At 43.6% G+C, this 23,732-nt stretch overlaps 1 protein-coding gene across 1 annotated transcript in view; it reads right to left on the reverse strand.

Annotated features, from left to right (window-relative positions):
• The window catches only part of eftud2 (elongation factor Tu GTP binding domain containing 2), a 91,147-nt gene that overhangs the window by 22,863 nt on the left and 44,552 nt on the right, over positions 1-23,732 (reverse strand). Inside the window, exons 10-20 of the mRNA XM_072487076.1 lie at positions 22,787-22,953; positions 18,216-18,340; positions 15,515-15,578; positions 13,030-13,120; positions 7,934-8,069; positions 7,104-7,231; positions 6,589-6,782; positions 4,543-4,654; positions 4,001-4,141; positions 1,040-1,141; positions 843-925 (exon numbers count right to left, since the gene is read on the reverse strand). Coding sequence (XP_072343177.1) covers positions 843-925; positions 1,040-1,141; positions 4,001-4,141; positions 4,543-4,654; positions 6,589-6,782; positions 7,104-7,231; positions 7,934-8,069; positions 13,030-13,120; positions 15,515-15,578; positions 18,216-18,340; positions 22,787-22,953 — 1,343 coding nt within the window. The remainder of the gene's footprint in view (positions 1-842; positions 926-1,039; positions 1,142-4,000; positions 4,142-4,542; positions 4,655-6,588; positions 6,783-7,103; positions 7,232-7,933; positions 8,070-13,029; positions 13,121-15,514; positions 15,579-18,215; positions 18,341-22,786; positions 22,954-23,732) is intronic.

Raw genomic sequence — 23,732 nt, forward strand, 5'->3', positions numbered from 1 at the left:
GGCATATTTGAATTTGTCTATATATGTGTTTCTGGAACATACCTCTTCATTCACCTGAGGAAGGAGCAGCGCTCCGAAAGCTAGTGACATCGAAACAAACCTGTTGGACTTTAACCTGGTGTTGTAAGACTTCGTACTGTCCAAAATGAGGGGGGTTAGATCCCATGCCTTGGTTAGATTGTGAGAGGGCATATTAGAGCGAGACGAGCTGTCTCACACTAATGTACAGATTTGTCAGAATAGCAGCGTCTTGGGAGATTGCGTTTTTTGTGGCATAACGCGGCCGGTAGATCTCGCCCTCATCTGTTTTTTGCAGCAATCTGGGTCAACAGACATCAGTATATCAGACAAATCACGTGCTAAGATGACAGATACAAAAGGCATTTACTTCTGAATCTTTAACAAAATAGAAAACATTTAGACCATAAGACATAGGAGCAGAATTAGGCCACTTGGCCCATGGAGTCTGCTCTGCCATTCAATCATGGCTGATATTTTTCTCATCCCCATTCTCCTGCCTTCTCCCCATAATTTAACGTCCGGTGAATGTTCAGGAGGGATTCAGTTTTTACTAATCTACTACCGAAAAAAGGGAAACTAATAATAATAATAAACTATGGTGACGATTGATTTATAAAAACTTTTAGGATTCTTTATTATGTACTTCCAATAATTTAGTGGAGTGGACAAACGGCAGAATCAATGCAAATGTCTTACACATGATCTGTGGGTAAAACAAATGATTCACCTGCAGCACTGTAAGTTAACAGAAACTGAAAACTGCAGCATTCACAGCAGTGTGAGACTGAAGGAACTGACTGCAACCGATGAAAGAAACTCACTTTTTGTTGGGTGTCTCTGCAAAACATTTCAAAGATGAGGTTTCCACAACGGTTTCACAGAATGTAACAACAGGGTCAGCCACCTGCGAGGAAAACAACAGCCACTAAGACAGAAGCAATTAACTTTACACGAAGCGTGCATTGTAGCAGTAAATATTAACACCCATGAAGTCACAATTTTGGGGTATTTGCATTACCTTTATGTCGATTTCAGAATACATCTTCCTAAGATCATGCATCACGCAGTCCAGGTAGAGTTCACCAGTCCCCAGTATTACATGCTCCCCAGACTCTTCTACCTTTAAGAGCAAAAACACAGATGTTAGGAACAATTATCATCATCGGTAAGGAGCTAAATTGCTCACTTTATTATTTGATAACAGCAGTAACAGTTTTGTTGCCATGACCTTTAGGAGACAATGGGAAGATTTTGTGTGTGTTCTATGTGTAGCAACATTGTAAATATGCTTATAACTCATTAGATATACCACAATAATGAAATCCTTCCAAGAGTTTCACACAGGAAATATATTACAGTAGTTCAGGGACTATAACAAGTTGCCTATAGAAAATACTTAGTAATGGCAGAAACTTCCCAAGTTCTCACTGATGAGGGTTCAAATGGATTTAACTTTTATTTTTCTCTATCAGAAATTGCAATATTCAATATTTATTTCATTTTCTCCATCAAGATGGCTCACCACCACCTTCTCAAGGACAATAATTGCTGGCCCAGCCAGGTGATGCCGACATGCCGTGAAAAATTAAAAAAAGTAAATGTTTAATGCAGTCTGTACTTCTGTTGAAACGGGCAATGCACTTTATATAAATAAATATAAATTGGGGTGGGATTCTCTGGTCCCCCAGATGTGTTTCTTGGCAGCGTGTCATTCTCTCTTCCCACCGCTTGTCCATGGCATTTCCCATTGAAGCCACCCCATCCCGCCAGGAAACCAGTGGGTAGGGGTGCACTGCCAGCAGGAGAATTCGGTCATTATATCCTTAACTTCAAAATGCTTCAGTTACTTGTAGGTTGTTTTTTCTCAATTTAAAAATATGCTTGCTTCATACACTTGTAAATTATTAATGTTGTCAGATGTCTTACAGTCGGCCCCTCGTGTTTTGTTTTTCCAAGAGGTGAACTCCATTATATTTACATGAACCACCACATGTACTACAGCGCTTTCTTGTAAACACTGGAAAAAATGAATAAAGAGCACTTCTGTTTAAAGTGTGAAGAATTTGGGAAGTGATATGTGGCCCCGAAATTAAAAGGGGTCAATTGTAGCTCATTGGTAGCACTCCTTCTGGGTCCCTTCTGTGTCTTACTTCGGAGTCTGAACGCTGTGGATTCAAGACCCATTCCACAGACTTGAACACAAAATCTAGACGGATACTCCCAGCACAGTAGCATTGAGGGAGTACTGTATTGTCAGGGGTACTGCATTTTGAATGAGATCATAACGGAGGTCCGTGTGAATGATCCGGGTAATGCACAAAAAACAGTAGCTGCGACGATTGGAGGATTTTAGGAATATCGGCGTCTAAATCATAGATATTTACAGTGCAGAAGGCCATTCGGCCCATCGAGTCTGCACCGGCTCTTGGAAAGAGCACCCTACCCAAGGTCAACACCTCCACCATATCCCCATAACCCCACCCAACACTAAGGGCAGTTTTGGACACTAAGGGCAATTTATCATGGCCAATCCACCTAACCTGCACATCTTTGGACTGTGGGAGGAAACCGGAGCACCCGGAGGAAACCCACACACACACAGGGAGGATGTGCAGACTCCGCACAGACAGTGACCCAAGCCGGAATTGAACCTGGGACCCTGGAGCTGTGAAGCAATTGTGCTATCCACAATGCTACCGTGTTGCCCATAATATAAATATTGGGATAAAAGTTAAAAGCCTGGGGGTATAATGTGTTGGCTGCAATGGTCATGGTTTTTTTTTTTTAAAAGAAAGGATTTTGTTTTGCTTCTAGTAAATAGCAAATTAAATTGACCATAAGATATAGGAGCAGAATTAGGCTAGGAGCAGAATTAGACTATTCGGCCCATGAAGCCTGCTCTGCCATTCGATCACAGCTGATATGTTCTCATCCTCATTCTCCTGCCTTCTCCCCATAACCCCTGATCCTTTTCATTAATCAAGAATTCGCCCCATTAATCAAGAACACCAGATTTGTGCTCGAGGTGCTGTTACCTACAGGGCTACTGACCAAAAGCGGGAAGGTGGAATTAGACAGAATAGTTATTTCTTGGAACATAATAACTAGGAGGAGGAGGAGGCATTCTCTGTAACCCTTCAACCCATTACTAATTAAAAATCAGTCTTACTCCCTCCTTAAATTTACTCACTGTCTGAAGACAAGGAAAAGAGGCTGAAACAACCTAGTTAAAGGAGCTATTTGAAGACATTCAGGCAAAGTCTGAGGGGGGGTCCAACCGGAGGCAAATCTGTTTTGTAAAGCAATAATTACTCCACGCCCTGCTAATTTTAAGATGGATTAAAAGCTGTATGATTAACTTCTACTTGTTTAATGGGAAATTGTATAGTTGTGATGAGGGGTAATTGTAAGCTGTTCTTTTTGCATGTGAAGTTAAAAGTTTAATATTGCATTCAATAATAATAAAAGTTGTGTTTTACAAATACCAAAGCACAAGTTTTTCATGCAATCACTCCTGGAGGGAACTGTTCTTTCCACAGTCTTCGAATAAACTAAAATATTGGGGTCTCGGTCCAGTACCCTAATCACTGTTGGGGTCTGGTCTGGGATCGTAATACAGGAAACCTCTCTCCTGTGTCTGCGCCAATATTTATCACTCAACCAATGTCACAAAAACAGATCATCTAACCATTTTCTCATTGCTGTCTATGGGACCTCACTGTGCATAAATTGCTGCCACATTCCATGAATTCAATCAGTGACGGCACTTGGAAAAATACTTCAATGGCCGGAGGGTGTTTTTGCTGTCCAGAGGTCATGAAAAGTTGAGTTGATATAGAAGATGAGAGTCCCGATCTTATTGAAGAGGGAGCAGGCTTGAGGGACCAGAGGGTCCATTTCTCATGTTCGTACGATATACACGCAAGTTTTTTCTTCAAGAATGTACAACCTTTCTGAGCAATGCTATTTGCATTCATACCTTAGTAGTCAATGATGGGTAGCTTTTGTTGACCTTTCTTAAGCCGTCCAACATTTTTGGAAGCTCAGATGGGTTGACAGGTTCCACAGCTATTTTAATGACAGATGCTGTATTAAACTTGAGAGGCCTGAAGATCTGAGCCTGAAATTAGAAATCAAAATCAGTCAGGTATAAATTCCCATGTTCATGTATGAAACAGAGAAACCTGAAGGCGGCCAGATTTCTTCCCAGAACATGTCATAAATACAATATATGTCGTTTTTAATCTTGTTCTGTGGTTCGTCTGTCAAATTTACAGTGAATGATTGAGGGAACCTCCATTTTGTTGTCTGCCAAGGCATTGCTTTTTTTCTCCAATATTTACCAGCGGCCATGAATTTTAAGCAATCACTTAACTGATCAATTGCAATGTAGACACCAGTAAATCTTAACAGGTGTATTCTGTCATTTTTGTCTCAAGGTCTAAAGTAAAACTACACACAATTTATTATGAAACCACCTTCATTTCAAATGCTGTTTTTAATTAAGCTAAAATGTTTTACCTCATCATTGCCTCTTGGCTCTGTGATGGTAGCTGTCTTTACGATGGGTTGGTCCACTCCTTCGATGAGAACCCAGTTACCAGCTGGAACTCTGTTAACCTCAATATGGTATCTTAAAGAAAGGATAAATCACACATTTTTATATAGAGAATAGTGAAGAATTCAATAATGTTAACTGTTTTGTAATTATACAGATCCACGAGGAATCCGTTCTCTAATTATTAAAATGTGCACATATTTTAATAAATATTCCAAAGGTTCAAGCAATAACTTGTGCAATTGTGCTGCTAAATAGTATGCTAATTACCTCTGCCACCAAAGGTGGGCAGAGGTAATGTTTTATTCTGTTTGTTAGTCTGTAAACAGTATATCTCAAAAATTAATGGGCAGCTTTCAATGAAATTTGAGCACAGATAGGGTATGGCACAAGGAACGACCAATTTGATTTTGTCAGCTCCCCTTCCGGATCCTGGAATTTCTTAAAGGATACATTAACATTGGGATATGCGAGCAAATTGACCTTTTCTATTAGAACGATGCTGATTGTTTCAGAACGCAATGGATTGTCTCAGCTGCTGTGATGGAATTTGTCACAGCTGTTAAAGTGTAGTTTTCAGAGCAGGTTGTTGGATGTGGATTGGCCAGGTGCTCACCTTCCAAGATTCTATAAACTTTGGAACAGTTCCTACGAATTGGAGGTTAGCTAATGTAACCCCCCTATTTAAAAAGTAAGGTAGAGAGAAAACAGGGAATTATAGAACAGTAAGCCCGACGTCGGTAATAGGGAAAATGCTAGAGTACATTATAAAAGATATAATTGCAGAGCATTTGGAAAACAGTGGCAGGATCGGACAGAGTCAGCATGGATCTAGGAAAGGGAAATCATGCTTAATAAATCTATTGGAATTCTTTGATGATGTAACTAGTAGTTAATGAGGGGGAGCCAGTGGATGTGGTTTATTTGGACTTTCAGAAGGCTTTTGAAAGGTCCCACGTAAGAGATTAGAGTGTAAAATTAAAGCGCATGAGATTGGGGGTAGAGCACGGAGCTGGATAGAAAACTGGTTGGCAAACAGGAAACAAATTGAGGAATAAATGGGTCTTTTTCCAAATGGGAAGCAGTGACTAATGGAGCACCACAGGGGTCAGCAATATGACCCCAGTAATTCACAATGTATATTAATGATTTAGATGAGGGAAGTAAATATTTCCAAATTTGCAATGACACAAAGCTGGGTGGGTGAGCCGTGAGGAGGATGCAGAAATGCTTTAGTGTGATTTGGCAAGTTGAGTGAATGGACAAGAATGGGTATGGCAGATGCAATATAATGTGAGATTATCCACTTGTAGCAAAAACAATCTGGCTACAGATTGAGAAATGGGAATGTGCAATGAGACCTGGGTGTCCATGTACACCAGTTACTGCAAGTAAGCATGCAGGAGCAGCAGGCGGTGAAGGCAACAAATAGTGTATTTGCCTTCATAGCAAGAGGATTAGAGTACAGGCAGGGGTCAGGGCCTTGCAGTTATACAGGGCCTTGGTGAGAACATACCTGGAATATTGTGTGCAGTTTTGGTCTCCTTACTTGAGGAAGGATTTTCTTGCTATGGAGAGAGTGCAGCAAAGGTTTATCAGGCTGATTTCCAGGAATGGCAGGACTGATTTATGAGGAGCAATTGAGCTGGTTAGGATTATATTCGCTAGAGTTCAGAAGAATTGCGGCGGTGGATGGGGGTTTGGAGAAATCTCATAAACCTATAAAATTCTATCAGGAACAGACAGGGTAGCTGCAGGAAGGAAGTTCCCAATGGCAGTGGAGTCCAGAACCAGGGGTTACTGTCTGAGGATACATGGCAAACCATTTCGGACTGAGATGTGGAGAAATTTCTTCACTCAGAGTGGCAAGTCTGTGGACTTCTCTGCCACAGAAAGCAGTTGAGGCCAAAACATTGTATGTTTTCAAGAAGGAGTTATATATAGCTCTTGGGGCTAAAGCGATCAAATTCCTATCCAAATTTATTGGTAAAAACATTCCTAATAAGCACCTTGCAACTGAAATCCACAGCCTGCCGACGGTGCAGATTTGTGAATCTTCCTCATCCTCCAGTGTGTAGTTCTCTCCAAGTACTTTCACTGGCTGCCCGGCATGAATGGTTCCACTCAACACCCGACCAAATGCATGGAACTGTACACCATCCTCCGTACTATACATCTTGGTGGTGTGGCACATCAGAGGGCCCTGTGTGATCATAAAATATGAGTTCTACGCAAGCATTTCACAAGAGTTACAAGTTAGAGAAATGTGAAGAATATGAAATATCCACCAAGAAAACAAGTATTGTGATAGTTTTTTTGTAAAGAGGACAGAGCAGATAAAACACCACCAATAAAATACTTCAATTCCTAACCTGTCAATAAATACTGGGTTGTCCCAGACATTTTCTGGAATTAGGCTATCAGCTGCAAAATTATCAAGTTAGGCGGACCAAAGGAAAAAGGATTAATTACCAAATAAAAGCTTGCAGAAAACAATAAAAAATATATGTTATTTTAAACTTACATCAGGATCACATTCTAGCATAGTTTCACCAAGATCCAAATCCAGGCCACCTGTATATGTATGTTCGATTTTACTCCTTGCACCAGATTGTGGGGATGGTATATGTTGCACACACATATCTACCAAGCCTGCAGAAAAGTTACATTGGTTATGGAGGGTCATTAGCTTCAGGAAGCCTTGTATAAAGTTTATTTTAAAATTACAGCAACACTATTTCCACACCAAAACAGACTGCTGCAAATCCACTGAACAGAATGATAGATTCTGAGATTCTGATTTTCAGGCTGCCTATTTGATTTTACAAATCAGGTTCAAATAATAAATAGGAGAGATGGATAAATGTAATTCAGTAAATCTTTCTACAATTGTGACTTGATGGCCAATTCTTTGTGGCTAGCCAATGAGAGAAATTACACCTGAACCGTAGTCGTTATAATAAGTTTGTAAATATTAGGCACCAAAATATCCACATTTGGAAATGTTGGGAATATATTAACCAATCAATAATTCATGTCTTCTGAGCTTATTTCCTATGGAGTAGGTTATGGGTGATCTAGAGGTTTCTGCACATCAAAATCCAGCTATTTACCCTATCATGTCTCTTTATGGCACCATCTGCTTGCTCCACCATAAATTGTGTAAATTTACAGTGTACAAAATACAGTACTTGCAATTACTGGTTTCATCTACTTTATGCAATTCTCCTTCCCCATTGTTCAACTCCCTTCTAAATGTAGTGCTCATGCAATTTTAATTTCACATCAGGAACAAATGTAACAAGTAATGACAGTTCTACCTGTTCAACTTTAAATAGCTGACCATTAAATTACCTGTGAAGTCTCCAAAGAATTTCTTGCAGACGAGTCGCAGCAAGGGCCTGATGTTGAGCTTTAATTCCTCTTTTGTTAAATGAATGCCAAGCTCATCCAATGTGCGTGGCAGAGTAGTATCAACATCACCAACAACCTGTGCATTACATGTGACCAGCTTTAGTACATTTCCCAGCAGAATTGAAATGTACATCCTTGCTTTATAATGAAAACTCAAAATACATTTTTTCTTCACTTACTCCCAGAGGTGGTATTCTTACTTCCATCCTCACCCCTACTAATCCCATGAGGCAATTTCCTGCCTAAACCCCGCCACCATCTTTGTCCAATTATTCCCTTACCTTCTAATTACACTTGACCATTTCTCAACACTCAGTATCTATTATTGTTTCTTCTCTTGCTGTGGGGAAACGGACCATGAACAATGTTTACAATATGCAAATGTGCTCCCAGAGAGGGTTCCTACATGTACTTCAAAGTTAATTCTCTCATATCTTAGAAATTAAGTCAAGCTACATTTTCAGATTCCTGGAGGCTATTTTGGGTCATTCTTGGAGACAAGCTATTTCATAATACAAGTTAAATGCCAACAGTAAACAAATAGTCACAATTGCTCTATCAGAATGTTAATATGGCAAAACGCCTTGTCCAAGAATGTCCCGCAAAAAAGATTGCCGACATTGAAAATAATATGAAGCATTTATGTGGATAGCTGTCTTAGGATCTCCAGTTCTAGTTAAACAACATAAATATCCATGTTTTGGCTAAATAAGGAGTTCCACAGAGTTCAGGCATTAATATTAATGTTCGTCATCCGATTCACTGAAACAATTCTAAACATGACTCCAAAAGCTTTTTAAGTTTAGTTAAGTGAGAATAAGTCAATTAAGGGTTGTGAATAGACCACAGGAGTCCACCTTTGGTTTTGTTTCAGACTTCCAACAGCTGTAGTATTTTGCCATGGACTAAACTATTGCCATGTAACCAAACTAGCATCAACTGTTTCGCTTATGTAGTGTGTCAACAATACATTTTTGCGAGGACTTCCAGTTGCGGTTATGCGGAGCTAAGTCGCACATTCGGTGGCTCCCGCAAAAAACGGACTTTTGGGCTCTTTTCAGGGGCCTCAACGGCATTTTTTCGACGTTTCCCAGTGTGGGAAGGAGATTACAATAGTTACCCGACAGTATATGGCTTTTACCAGGAGCGGGGCGTCTAAAACGGCGGTGGTGGACCCGAAGAAGGTGCGCGGGAAGAAGAACAAAATGGCGGCGGGCGGAGACCAGGCAGCGTGGATGCAGTGGGCGCAGGAGCAACAGGAGGTTATCCAGCGCTGCTTCAGAGAGATTAAAGCGGACCTGCTTGAGCCGATGAAGGCTTCTATTGATAAGCTGCTGGAGACACAGACGGCCCAGGGGGTGGCGATCTGCGAGACCCGACTAAAGATCTCCGACAACGAGGAGGAGATCTTAGGCCTGGCGGTAAAGGTGGAGGCGCACGAGGCGCTCCACAAGAAATGGCAGGAGCGGTTTGAGGAGATGGAGAATCGGTCGAGGCGGAAGAATCTGCAGATTCTGGGCCTCCCGGAGGGGCCTATGTGGTCACCATGTTGAACTCGCTGATGGGAGCGGGGTCCTTCCAGGGGCCCCTGGAGCTTGAAGGGGCCCATAGAGTGCTGGCAAGGAGGCCCATGGCTAACGGGCCGCCGCATGCGGTGCTGGTGCGGTTTCATCGGTTCGCTGATCGGGAGTGTGTGCTCAGGTGGGCCAAGAAAGAGAGGAGCTGCAGGTGGGAGAACGCGGAGGTTCGAATATACCAGGACTGGAGTGCGGAGGTGGCGAAGAGGGCCGGGTACAATCGAGCGAAGGCGGTGCTGCACAGGAAGGGGGTGAAGTTTGGCATGTTGCAGCCGGCGCGACTGTGGGTCACCTACAAGGACCGGCACCATTATTTTGAGTCTCCGGAGGAGGTGTGGGCGTTTGTTTAGGCCGAGAAGTTGGACACAGATTGAAGGTCGGGATGGGCGTTTGGGGTTTGCGGTTGATATGTTACTCTTTGAAGGGGGGGTCCTTTCCTCTTGTTTTTTTTCCTTTTCTCTTTCTGGTTGGGTGAGGGTGGTTAGGGCGGGTTGGGCACTGTTTTGGTTGGGTTGGTCGGGGGGGCTCTTGGAGGGGGGTAAGCAAATGGAACTGGGGTGGATGGCCGGCGGTGAGTGGTTAGGGGAGAGCTGATGATGCTGGTGCATCAGCTTCGGAAGCGGGACGCAGCTAGGGAGATCAGGGGAGTTAAGGACAGGGGAGGGAGTGGGGTTGGCATCAATTGGGTCTTGAGGGACTTTTATGAGGAATTGTACCGGTCCGAGCCCCCACTGGAGGGAGGGAGGGATGGGCCACTTTCTGGACCAATTAAGGTTTTCGAAGGTGGAGGAGGGACTGGTGGCGGGATTGGGGGCCCCGATTGGGCTGGAGGAGCTGACCAAAGGGATAGGGAGCATGCAGGCGGGGAAGGCACCGGGGCCGGACGGTTTCCCGGTCGAATTCTATAAAACATATATGGACCTGTTGGGCCCGTTGCTAGTTAGGACCTTCAATGAGGCAAGGGAGGGGGGGGGGGGCTTTGCCCCCGACGATGTCCCGGGCACTGATCTCCTTGATCCTGATTTGGGACAAGGATCCCCTGCAGTGTGGGTCTTACAGGCCGATTTTGTTGCTAACGTAGATGCTAAGGTGCTGACGAATGTCTTAGCCACAAAGATTGAGGATTGTGTGCCGTAGATCATCCACGATCATCAGACGGGGTTCGCCAAGGGGAGGCAGTTGAACGCGAATGTGCGGAAGCTTTTGAACGTTATCATGATGCGGTGAGGGAGGGGGAGGCGGAGATAGTGGTGGCGATGGACGCTGAGGAAGCCTTCGATAGGGCAGAGTGGGGGTACCGAAGAGGTTTGGGGAGGGGTTTGTCAGGTGGGTTAGGCTGTTGTATGAGGTTCCGATGGCAAGTGTGGCCACGAACAGGAGGAGGTCAGAGTACTTTCGGTTGCACCGAGGGACGAGGCAGGGGTGTCCCCTGCCCCCCTGGTCGTGGCACTGGCGATTGAATCCCTGGCTATGGCACTGAGGGAGTAGAGGAACTGGAGGGGGTTGGTGCGGGGTGGGGAGGAGCATAGGGTGTCGCTCTATGCGGACGATTTGCTGCTATATGTGGCGGACCCGGTGGGGGGAATGCCGGAGGTAATGAGGATCCTTAGGGAATTCGGGGATTTCTCGGGGTACAAGCTCAACATGGGGAAGAGCGAGCGGTTCGTGGTTCACCCAGGGGACCAGGAGAGGGGGATTGGCGAGCTCCCACTAAAAAGGGCGGAGAGGAGCTTCAGGTATTTGGGGGTCCAGGTGGCCAGGAGCTGGGGGCCCCTGCACAGGCTTAATTTCACAAGGCTGGTGGAGCAAATGGAGGAGGAATTCAAGAGGTGGGACGCGTTGCCACTGTCCTTGGCGGGTAGGGTGCAGTCAGTCAAAATGATGGTGCTCCCAAGGTTTCTGTTCCTGTTCCAGTGCCTCCCCGTGTTTATCCCCAAGGCCTCTTTTAGGCGGGTCAACAGGAGTATAAATGGGGTTTGTGTGGGCGCGAGGGACTCAGAGGGTGAGAATGGTGTTCCTGGAGCGGAGTAGAGATAGGGGGGGGCTGGCGCTGCCCAACCTCTGTGGGTACTACTGGGCCGCCAATGCGATGATGGTGCGCAAGTTGGTGATGGAGGGGGATGGGGCTGCAAGGAAGAGGCTGGAGACGGCGTCTTGTGTAGGTACGAGTCTGGGGGCGCTGGCAACGGCGTCGCTGCCGTTCTCTCCAAGGAGGTATACCACGAGCCCGGTGGTGGCAGCTGCCCTCAAAATCTGGGGGCAGTGGAGGCGGCACAGGGGAGAAGTTGGGGCCCAATACGGGGGAACCACCGGTTCGTCCCAGGGAGAATAGATGGAGGGATTTTGGGGTGGCACAGGGCAGGGATTCGAAGGTTGGGGGAACTGTTTGTGGACGGGAGGTTCGCGAGCCTGGGTGAGCTGGAGGAGAAGTACGGGCTCCCCCCGGGGAACACCTTCAGGTACTTACAGGTAAGGGCGTTTGCCAGGCGGCAAGTGGTGGAATTTCCGCGGCTGCTGCCACACACAGTACAGGACAGGGTGCTCTCGGGGGGGGGGGCTTACCAGGCGATGCAGGAGGAGGAGGCCTCGGTGGTGGAGGTGAAAGGTAAGTGGGAGGAGGAGTTGGGAGAGGAGATTGAGGCAGGGACATGGGCAGATGCCCTAGGGAGGGTGAACTCTTCCTCATCGTGCGCGAGGCTCCGCCTCATACAGTTTAAGGTGCTGCACACATGACCGGGACAAGGATGAGCCGGTTTTTTGGGGGGTGTGAGGACAGGTGTGTTAGGTGCTTAGGGAGCCCAGCAAATCACACCCATATGTTCTGGGCGTGCCCAGCGCTGGAGGAATTTTGGAAGGGCGTAGCGAGGACAGTGTCGAGGGTGGTAGGATCCAGGGTCATACCGGGCTGGGGGCTCGCAGAGGAGCCGGGAGTGCAGGAGGCGAAAGAGGCCGGTATTCTGGCCTTTGCATCCCTGGTAGCCCGGCGAAGGATTCTTCAGTGAAGGGATGAGAGGCCCCCAAGCGTGGAATCCTGGATCAACGATATGCAGGGGTTTATTAAGTTGGAGAGGGTGAAATTGGCCTTGAGGAGGGTCGGTACAAGGGTTCTTTAGGCGGTGGCAAACATTCTTATACTTCCTGGCAGAATGGTAGACATTGGTCAATGGCAGCGGCAACTCGGGCGATGGGGGGGGGGGGGGTTACTTTATTTTTGTTTTTGTTATTTACACTGGGGGTCTGAGGGGGTGCATATACCCGTTGTGTTAAGTCAGGGTGTTAATGTTAATTTATTATTTATGTACAGGGGGGAGGGCGGTATGGAGGGTTGCTTTTCTGGACTGTGTTTTGTGCTTAACCATGTTGGGTTCCTTTTTCATTTTGTTATTGATATTTTATGAAAACCTTCATAAAAATTATTTTTTAAAAAAAATAATACATTTTTGCTATATATATATACACCTGAGAAAGAATCTTATAGACAGGCTCCAGGATGAACTCTACAAAACTTCTCTGAGAATTACTGGTTGGTGCCTTCTTCGTAAACTTCCGCCTGAAAGAATAATATATTTGTGTGTGCATTAGCTGGAAATCAATTTTGAAAAGTTATATTTTAACAAGAAATTAAGTACAAATTAAATTTAACAAGCCAATTAATTTGAGAAGTCTTGCCTTTCACCTTTTGTACGAAGAGGGTTAGCAAGGACCAACTCTTAGATCAATGCCACTCAGCTAGTTACTGGAAGGTGTCCCAGGGTGAATCTCTGAAGTGCACTTATAGTACAAGTTTGGCATTGATGGGAGCAATTTGTACTCTGTTGAGGGAACTTAATTTTGATGGTAGAGCCCAGCCTGACATTGCACAGAAGTCACTGAGCTATCAGGTTGAGCTCTGCTTCTAGATTTAGGTTGCATTTACTCCATACGTGGAATGTAGTTGCAAAGTAAAGCTGTTTCACAATAAGGTTGTAGTTGTAATATAAATCCATCCTTAAGATTCCATACCAGCAAGTCATTTTGCACTACTGGTGGTTTACTGAAATGCCTCCAGTGCTACTGATTATGGAAGGTTGGATACTGCATAGAAGCGTTATGCTATATAGCCCATAAGCCATTACTTTATAGGAAGTTGGTAATCTATTTTAAGTTTTTCAGCACCTTTTCAGCCGTCAATATCTACTATCAATTCTGAAGTTAATTAGGAGATTAACACGTGCAACTATATCAACAAATAAGAAACAAAACACTATACACATATAAAGCTGTCTGCTTAAATCGGCCCCCTGTCCACCACCTTAAACCTCCACCACCATTGTGTGCACGGTAAGCACTGGTGCTTCACAGCGCCAGGGACCAGGTTCAATTCCCGGCTTGGGTCACTGTCTGTGCGGAGTCTGCACGTTCTCCCCTTTTCTGCGTGGGTTTTCTCCGGATGCTAGAGTTTCCTCCCACTAGTCCTGAAAGACGTGTTTGTTAGGTGAATTGGACATTCTGAATTCTCCTTCAGTATACCCGAACAGGCGCCGTAGTGTGGTTGACCAGGGGATTTTCACAGTAACGTCATTGCAGTGTTAATGTAAGCCTACTTGTAGCACTAATAAAGATTATTATTATGGTTCCTTGTGTACTAACAAGAGTCATGTGAGAGTATCTTTAAAGAAATGGGTGTATATAAATATCTGTAGTGAGAGTACCTTTAAGAAATGGGTGTTTACTACTGCAGTGATGTCAGAGTGGGTGGAGCTGGGCTGTCTGTCAGCTTTTTACTTTCGTTTTTGAGCAGGCTGCAGGATGTGTTTTAGTTTCGTTTTCAGTGTTGGAGCTGAAGCCAGACCAAGCAGGTGTACTGCTGTTCTCTCTGCCATCAAAGGATAGCACAGGGCTAAATTGCTGGCTTTGAAAGCAGACCCAGGCAGGCCAGCAGCACGGTTCAATTCCCGTACCAGCCTCCCCGAACAGGTGCCGGAATATGGCGACTAGGGGCTTTTTCACAGTTAACGTCATTTGAAGCCTACTTGTGACAATAAGCTATTTTCATTTCATTTCTTGATCATTTGGTGAATTCAGAATTATAAATGTTTTCAGTAGTGACGTTAACCCGATGTGCTTCTGTTAAAAAGGTGTTTCTTCTGTAAGTCTTCTGGATGTTAAAAGGACAGCGTAAGCATTACTTAGTGTTGTATTCTTTGGGGGTTGTATTTGAATTGATGGTTGTTAAGATGTTCACTGTATGTTTCAAAAAGGTTAACTTGAGTTCATAGAATAAACATTGTTTTGCTTTAGAAAGTACTTTTCCATTTCTGCTGTACCACACCTGTAGAGTGGGCCGTGTGCTCCCCATACCACAATCTATTAAAAGTTGTGGGTCAGGTGAACTCCATGATACACTTTGGGGTTCTCTAAATCCTAGCCCATAACACAAGATGCAATGCAGCAACTCATCAAGGCTCTGACAGCCACACCTCCCAAACCCATAACCTCTCCCATCTAGAAGAACAAGGGCAGCGGGTGCTCAGGAAGCTTAAGGTTGCACACATCCCACTGTGAACATATATCGTCATTCATTCATTGCCTCTGGGTCAAAATCCTGGAACTTTTACTGATAGAATTGTGCAAGTACCTTCACCAAATGGACTGCAAGGGTTCAAGAAGGTTTACTTTCTCAAGGAAAGCGAGGGATGGGGAAAAATGCAGGAGGTGCAAGCTATACCATACCCTGAGAATGAAGAGTTTGTTTTTCTGAGTTTGGAGGCATGCTGTTGAAACAGACAAGAGAGTAGTTTGTTCTCTGTCCTATATTTGACCCCAGTTCCTGGAATGGGAAAAGCTCTGCCCCTCAGCACTAACATCTGTTGCATAAATTTATTTTTTAAAAAGGGCAAAATATATATAAACATACATTTAGTATTATCATAATATGAGCTAACTTGAATGAGCTAAAACTTACGTTTTTGGATTGAAGTAAATGTCACCCCATAGACGCTTTGCAAACTCCATATAGTTAATGTCCCCTGTAAAGAAAAATAATATTTTAAAATGTTTTTAAAACGCCATGATGCATTTTATCCAAAGCAGTAACAGCAGCAATTCTCTATTGCCCATGCTTAATTAAGCACTTTTGAAATCTTCAGTTCATGCCTCACCGTCTCTTGTTTCGGCCCGCATCATCTTTGTATATCATCAACATTTTCTTTCCACAATTATTCTCTGTAACATACAGCCCTCAAATGCATCTTAAGCTTAACTTTCTCATTGGATGCCTCCTGGCATTGATGGGGAAGAAATTAATCTATTGCAGCAGAGTAGGGTTAAGTAACTATTTTAGTAGGAGAGTAGCGTAAAGTCTAGGAAATCAGGGATAGAATCCCTATAGTACAGACGGAGGCCTTTTGGCCCATCAAGTCTTCACTAACCCTCCGAAAGAGCACTCTAGCTAGGCACTCTACCCTCGGAGCCCTGTGCATTGATCATGGACAATCCACCTGACCTGCATATCTTTGGACTATGGGAGGAAACCGGAGCAAAGAGCAAACCCATGGGGACATGGGGAGAACACAAGTTCTGAGGACAATTGAAAGGTGTTATGGGTAACTACAGTTTTTCTTCAATGAAGTGTCCATGATGCAAATTTTATTTTTAGGACAGTAGGCGAGGAACTCTGTGGCAGTCACATGTAATTTTCTTTCTCACAGAAATAGTGATCAACTGTTTTTGTATTTGTTGGCAATAGCACTACAGAGATTCTGCCATGATTAGCCTCTGCTTCCAGGTCTCATGACACTCCTGGTTGTTTTGTTTGTTGTTCTGGGATTTGAAAGACTACAGATGATAGCTCTGTGATTTGATTGATCAAAGGGAACCCATAACATTATATCTCTATTTTAGATGCAAAATTTTAAATGCCGAACATCTAATTTTTGCCTTCAAACATTTCAGTCAAGAGGATATGGGGGCAGCCAATTTGTTTGGCTAGAGGCACCCAAACCAACCACATGAAAGGGTAACAATCATCTTGCAAACCTCTTGAATAGAACGCTCAGATCAGTGGAGCATATATTTAATAGCTGTGCACTATATAATGTCCAGGCAAAGGAGTGATTAAAATGCTCTGATTTAAGGAAGCCAGAAATCCGTCTCCTAGTGTTCAGACTCCCAAAGATAGTCAATTGAAGATCAGCTGGCACCTCTAAAAAGAGGGCTGGATTTAACAGCTATAAAAATTGAGGATGATAATATTTATACTACCTCAGGATTTTGATTTGTCAGGGGAGGTAGTGGAAGTAACTAAAGTAGATTAACAGATAAATGAAGATAGTGCAGCACACAAATGGACCATTTGGCCCAACCGAGTCATACTGGCATTTATGCTGCCCACAAGCCTCTTCCAATCCCCTCTTCAATGAATCCTATCAGTATAACCCTCCATTCTTTACTCATGAGTTTAAATAGCTTTCTCTTAAATGCATCTGTACCATTTGCCTCAATTACTCTTTATGAACGTGAGTTCCACATTTTCTGGGTAAAGCAGTTTCTCTTGAATTTCCCTATTGCATTTATTAGTGACCATCTTATATTTCCAGCCCCCAAGTTTTGGCCTCCCCAACAACTGAAACCACCCATTCTACAAGTATCCAAACAAATTATTTTATATAGACCGCTATAAAGTCACCACTCAGCCTTTTCTTTTCTGGAGAAAAGAACCATAGTCTGGTCAATCTTTCCTGATAGGTACACCCTCTTAGTTCTGGTATCATGATTGTAAATCTTTTTTGCCTATTTGCCAGTACTTCTATATCCCTTAACGACACGGAGACCAGACTGTGCAAAGTACCCCATCTCTATAAGCATACATGTGCTTTGGTTGGAGTGGAATGTGCAGAGTAGCCTGTATTTTCTTATATTCTTAACACTGTACAGTAACACCAAACATGTGAAAGGCGAAGATTCTAAGCATTCACATCCTATCTCTACATCCCTTATTACATTTAATTCCTCAAAATCTCCTTCCCTTTTAAATATTTCAATTGGATCTACATCTATGGCCTCTTTGCATTCCATAACATTTGCATTCCATAACATTTCAAGATTAATTTTAATTCAAAAATGATGTTTCCTTGTTCGAAATCTTCCTATTAGAGAGAAGAAGAATTTCCCTTTCAAATATTGTAATTTTAAATGTTTCAGCAAAATAATTCTTAACCTCTTCATCTCTGGGGAATATATTGCCCAACCCATCATCATAGGTGAAGCTCTTCGTCTCAGGTATTAACCCTGGTGAATAGCTCCTGGATACCTTCCAAGATCAGTATATTTTTCTCGTGGTAATATTCCCAAAATGGAACACAATTTTCAAGATAGGCTCTGGTCAATGCTATGTATAACCACAGGAGTTCTTCCACATTTTCATATTCTAGGTCACATCTGAAGATGATCTGCATTGGCTTAGTCTTTTTGATTGCATGAGTGAGCTAGTTTTAAACAGCTTATTTATGCCAAATTTCACCTCAGAACACTTAATGTCTGCCAGTTCTTCTAACTTTCACTGAATGAACAAAACAGACCACCATGCATAGATCAGTATTACAAAGGAAGCAGGTTAAAAGTGCTATATGTTTTTCTGTCAACTTTAAATTATAACTAATGCTCACCATATGTATCAGCATAAATCTTGGCAAAGGATCCCAAGGTGAAGCAAATACTGTACTGAGAACTGGCAAAGCAAACATTACCCAACAGAGGGGAAACAATCAGGTTTTCATCTGTTGAATAGACACTACAGAGAAAAAAATATATATATATATGTTTAAACAATGGCTGTATGATTTCCTATTCGGTTCAAGATTCTATAAAGGTAGACAAATGAGATTAGAGTTGGCAGCTCCAGCTGAAAGCAGATACATACAGCAGCAACAGGCAAACTGACTCCGCCCAAGTCATAATTTATATGATTCGATGATCCTTTTGCACCATGTACCATACCCTTGTTCAAAAAAAACCAGGAAACCTAATTCTGGCCTCTGAATGTGCTTCTCTTAAGTTAGTTATTAGGATGTGCATTGATGAAACAAAGTTGCACTTTCTTTAATTTTCTTCTTCCGATAATGCTTTGCCTTTTGAACCGAGGTCAGAAACATAGCATGCAATGAACTGCAGGTGTCAAGTCATGGCCCACCAAATGAAAAATAAATGTTTTTACTTTTAAAGTAAATTAATCTGCGTTGTGGAAATTCAAATGCACACAAAATCTAGTTAAAGTGAAGGGGTGAAAAGGCAGAGGAGGATATCTCATTGGTCTTGACAAAAATGTCAACAGAGATGCTCACCTTGAATGTGGCAAAATAATTCAGCAGCATTTGGCCAATAACACAAACGGGGAAGACAGTGGCATAGGGGCTGATTTAGCACAGGGCTAAATCGCTGGCTTTGAAAGCAGACCAAGGCAGGACAGCAGCACAGTTAATTCCCATACCCAGCGTCCCTGAACAGGCGCCGGAATGTGGCGACTAGGGGCTTTTCACAGTAACTTCATTTGAAGCCTACTTGTGACAATACGCGATTTTCATTCATTTCATTTCATTGTCACTGGACGGTAACCCAGATTCAAATCCCACCACGGCAGATAGTTTAAGAAATGGAATTAAAAGTTTAACAGCCTGCGGATCTGGGGCCAATGGAGAAGGCACGTGGGGGAAGAGAGAGCATCAGTTTGGTCCCCTATCTGCGACAATCATCGGTTTGCCCCCGGGATTATGGACGGTGGGTTCCGAGCATGGCGGAGGGCTGGGATTGAGAGGATGGGGGAAATCTGTTTTTGGACGGGAGCTTCCCGAGCACGAGGGAGCTGGAGGAGATATTTGGGCTGGCAAGAGGGAATGATTTCAGGTACGGGACTTTCTATGCAGACAGATTCCATCCTTCCCACGCCTGCCACTTAGGGGGTCCAGGACAGGGTAGTGTCCAGTGGATGGGTAGGGGAGGGGAGGGTCTCGGATATATATAAAGAACTCTGGGGGCTGAGGAGACGCAGACCGAGGAGCTGAAGCTTAAGTGGGAAGAGGAGCTCAGAGGTGAGATAGAAGAAGGCTTATGGGCGGAGGCGTTGAGTAGGGTAAACGCGACCGCAACATGTGCTAGGCTCAGCCTGATCCAATTCAAGGTCGTCCACCGGGCCCACATGACAGCGGCCGGATGAGTAAATTCTTTGGACTGGAGGACAGGTGCGCCAGATGTGCGGGAGGACCAGCGAACCATGCTCACATGTTCTGGGCATGTCCAAAACTCAGGGGGTACTGGCAGAGATTCACGGACATTATGTCCCAGGTACTGAAAACAAGGCTGGTGATGAGTCCAGAGGGGGCAATTTTTGGGATTTCAGAGGACCCGGGAGTCCAGGAGGAAAGAGAGGTCGACGTTTTGGCCTTTGCTTCCCTGGTAGCCCGGCGACAAATTCTGCTGGCGTAGTGGGACTCAAAGCCCCCGAAGGCCTGGCTATCAGACATGGCGAGCTTCCTCGGTCTGGAGAAAATTAAGTTCACTCTGAGAGGGTCACTGTCAGGGTTCGCCCGGCGGTGGCAACCATTTATTGACTTCTTCGTGGAAAATTAACCATCAGCAAGGGGGGTCAGGGGGGAAGGTGTCGGGTAACGTAGATTAGGGGGTTAGTTAGGCGTTCCTTGTGGGAGAGCTGGTTTTTTTGCACTATGTTGATTGTTATTTGCACAGTTTTGTATTGTTGTTTGTTATACCAAAATGCCTCAATAAAATTGTTTATCAAAAAAAAAGTTTAACAGCAATTTTCGATTGTCCTAAAAACCCATCAGGTTCACTACTTAATGTCCTTTAGGGAAGGAAATCTGGCCTATATGTAACTCCAGATCCACAGCAAACCACTCTTAAATAAAATTAGGATGGCTCAGTGAATAAATACAAAACAAAATACACACTTATAAAGCAGCTTTAACGTTCTTACTATAATGCTCGGTTCCAAGGCGTTTGATATTGAGCCACAGGGAAATTTTTAAGAGTGTCTTAATGGAAGAGATGTACAATTATTTAGATAGAGAATTCCAGGCAGATAAAGGGGATGAAAATCAGGATACTCAGGGGGCAGATATCTCAAAGAGATGTGGGGCTTAAGGAGATTACTGAGAAATAGAAGGGCAAGGCATACTGGGATTTGAAAACAAGGATGATTTTTTAAATTGAGGTTCTGCTTAACTGGAAGCCAATGTGGGTCAGTGAGCACAGAAGTAATGGGCGAACAGGACTTGGTGAACATTAAGGCATAGGCAGCAGAGATTTGGATGACCTCAACGTTACTGTAATCAGAATGTGGGAGGCTAACCAGGTGTGCGTTATCGTGGTGTGTAGAGGTAACAAAGACATGGATGGAAGTTTCAGCAACAGTTGAGTTGAGGCAGATCAGGGGCAGGCAATATCACAAGAGATGGAAATAGCAAATCTTAGTGACAGCGGAATATGCAAATGGAAGCTTATCTCAAGACCAAATACATCATCAGACAGAGTCAAAAGTGGCGCAATGGTTAACACTACCTCTTCACGGCACCAGGGACCCGGTTTTGATCCTGGCTTGGGGTATTTGTGTGTGGAGTTTGCGTGTTCTCTCTCTGTCTGTGTGGATTTCTCCAAGGTCCTCGAGTTTACTCCCGCAGTCCAAAGACATGGTTAGGTGGATTGGCCATACTAGATAGTTCTTCAATGCATGGGGTTACGGGGATAGGGCGGGGTGTGGGCCTAGGTAGGATGCTGTTTTGGAGGCTTGGTGCAGATAGATGGGCCGAATGGCCTCCTTCTGCACTGTAAGGATTCTATGTTAATGCAAATTTGTTTCTTGGATGTCATTGTGAGTGACATTAGCTGTTTTGGTACTGTGGTTCGGACAGACACCTTATAGGAGGGATTGAAACGTGAGAATTTCACGACGAATGGAAAATCGCAACATGCTTAAAGATTTTTTTGGGGGAAAGGAGATTTTAGATGGGGCAGAGTTTGCATGGAAGGAGGGTCAAAAGTTTCTTGAGGAGTGGAGGGATGATGGCAGATTTAAAGGACACGACTAGCTCAGAGTGGCAAGCTAGGATAGAAAGGTAGGACAGGGGCAGCCTTATAGGCATTTGGTCAGATAGACTAGTGGAAGGGAGAGACGTGGAGCTGATCTAATGGTATCAATCTTTGTGAAAACGAAGTCCATAGACTCCTCACATGGTTTAGAGGTGAAGGTGGAATAGACAGGGAGAGAGAATTAAGAAGATAGATTGCAGTTGTAGAAGCCAGGGGTTACCTTTGCATTTCAAGATGATTCTGGGGCAGTGAGCGGTTTTCACAGTCAAGGACAGGACCCAACAGTACTTTATGTTATTCAGACAGGTTCAGTGGTGAATGACTGAACTAATCCATCATATCCGTTTGTCTGTATCCCTTAGACTTAAGAGAGTAGAGATTAGATGCATATTGAGGGCCAGGGTGAGACAGAGAATGAGGGCTTGAAGGTGGAGTCAAGGGTGTGATTGAGCAGATTGGCAGCTGCAGAAATGTCAGGGTGAATGGAAGGTCAAAGGTTAGGCAGCTGGAACCTTGAAAATGTAGTGAATGCATTGGGGCAGAAGTTTTTCCCCAGGGGCTGACACAGAAGGAAGTAGCATTTAGAGGGGGAAGGAGATGAATGTGGGAGAATAGTGATGAAAGGAAGTAATCAGAGGTAGCCTTATCCATGATTGAGATTATGGGAATGGTGAAGCCATGCAAGGCGGCACGGTCAAGGGGTCTTAATGTCTGTGGAGGTGTCCATGGCTGATTATCTTGTCCTGCCACTGAAGAAATGTGAACTGAAGCAGAACTCTTTAAAAAAAAAATTGAAATAATTCAGGAGTGCCCAAATATGGAAATATTTGTGTAAAGCAAAATAACAGTTCCTTTATTTTGACTTTTTATTTTAAAATACAGGTAGCGTAAACTGGAGCTGCAATCTCAGCATGTAGATTTCTTTTGAGGCAGTTTATAGCACAAGTTCAGATTTTTTTCCCAATTTGCACATGTACTAATAGATCACATCTGATCCAAAGTTTGAGAAAAAAGTAATTAGGTTAAAACTGCAAAGACCTTCAATGGATTACAAAAATACTCCCTGCGGTGATGTAGAAAGAACATCACTATTTTATTATTTAAAATGCATTTTCAAAACAGAGAAATGACAGCATACCTAAGCAATCCATTGACTTCATCCACAATGTGACGTAGCTTGTAATATGCATCAGTTGGAGGCAGTTTTAGTTCCAAAATGAGTCTGTCTATTTTATTAATACAAACGGTAACAGCTAGCTTCTCCTGTACCGCATGTTTAATCAATCTCTCTGTGTTCAGCATCACCTGCAGTTCCCAAAACAAAAACATATTATACACGAAAACATTTTTTAAGTCAGATATATTGTAGCTAAAACCTTGTAACAAAGATTTTGAAAAGTTTCTTCTACATAAACTCGAAGTATTTGTTTAAACAATCAAGTGCGAAAAATAAATCTTCATCTACATGACCCTTACCTTTCCCCGACAATGGATCTCAAAAAGAAGTTTCTATATTGTACAAGCTGAAAATTTCCATTCTTCACACCAGATAATGTAATTTTTTTAATGTCCTTATATAGTGACTTTCACATCTTCTTCTTACTGCCAAATTTTAAGACTTCTCTTATTCTTTTTTTTTAATTTAGAGTACCCAATTAATTTTTTTCCAATTAAGGGGCAATTTAGCGTGGCCAATCCACCTAGCCTGCACATCTTTTGGGTTGTGGGGGCAAAACCCACGCAAACAGGGGGAGAATGTGCAAACTCCACACGGACAGTGACCCAGAGCCGGGATTGAATCTGCGACCTCAGCGCCCTGAGGCCGCAGTGCTAACCCACCGCACCACCGTGCTGCCCACAAGACTTCTCTTATTCAAGCCGCCTAATAAATGGGCCAAATCTGCTAGAATCCATTTTACACAAATGCTGATGTACAAAAGATGATTTGAACTCCATGCGAGATAGATTTGAATAATATTTTTAAATGTCCACTGCCAGAATTTGACTCATGCATTTTGATACCCAGAACCTGGAAATCATCTTAGAGCAGATATACTCTGAAAATAACTTTTTTCTTTTCGGCC

This window comes from Scyliorhinus torazame, chromosome 21, assembly GCF_047496885.1.
Source record: "Scyliorhinus torazame isolate Kashiwa2021f chromosome 21, sScyTor2.1, whole genome shotgun sequence".
In the NCBI taxonomy this organism is placed as follows: domain Eukaryota; kingdom Metazoa; phylum Chordata; class Chondrichthyes; order Carcharhiniformes; family Scyliorhinidae; genus Scyliorhinus; species Scyliorhinus torazame.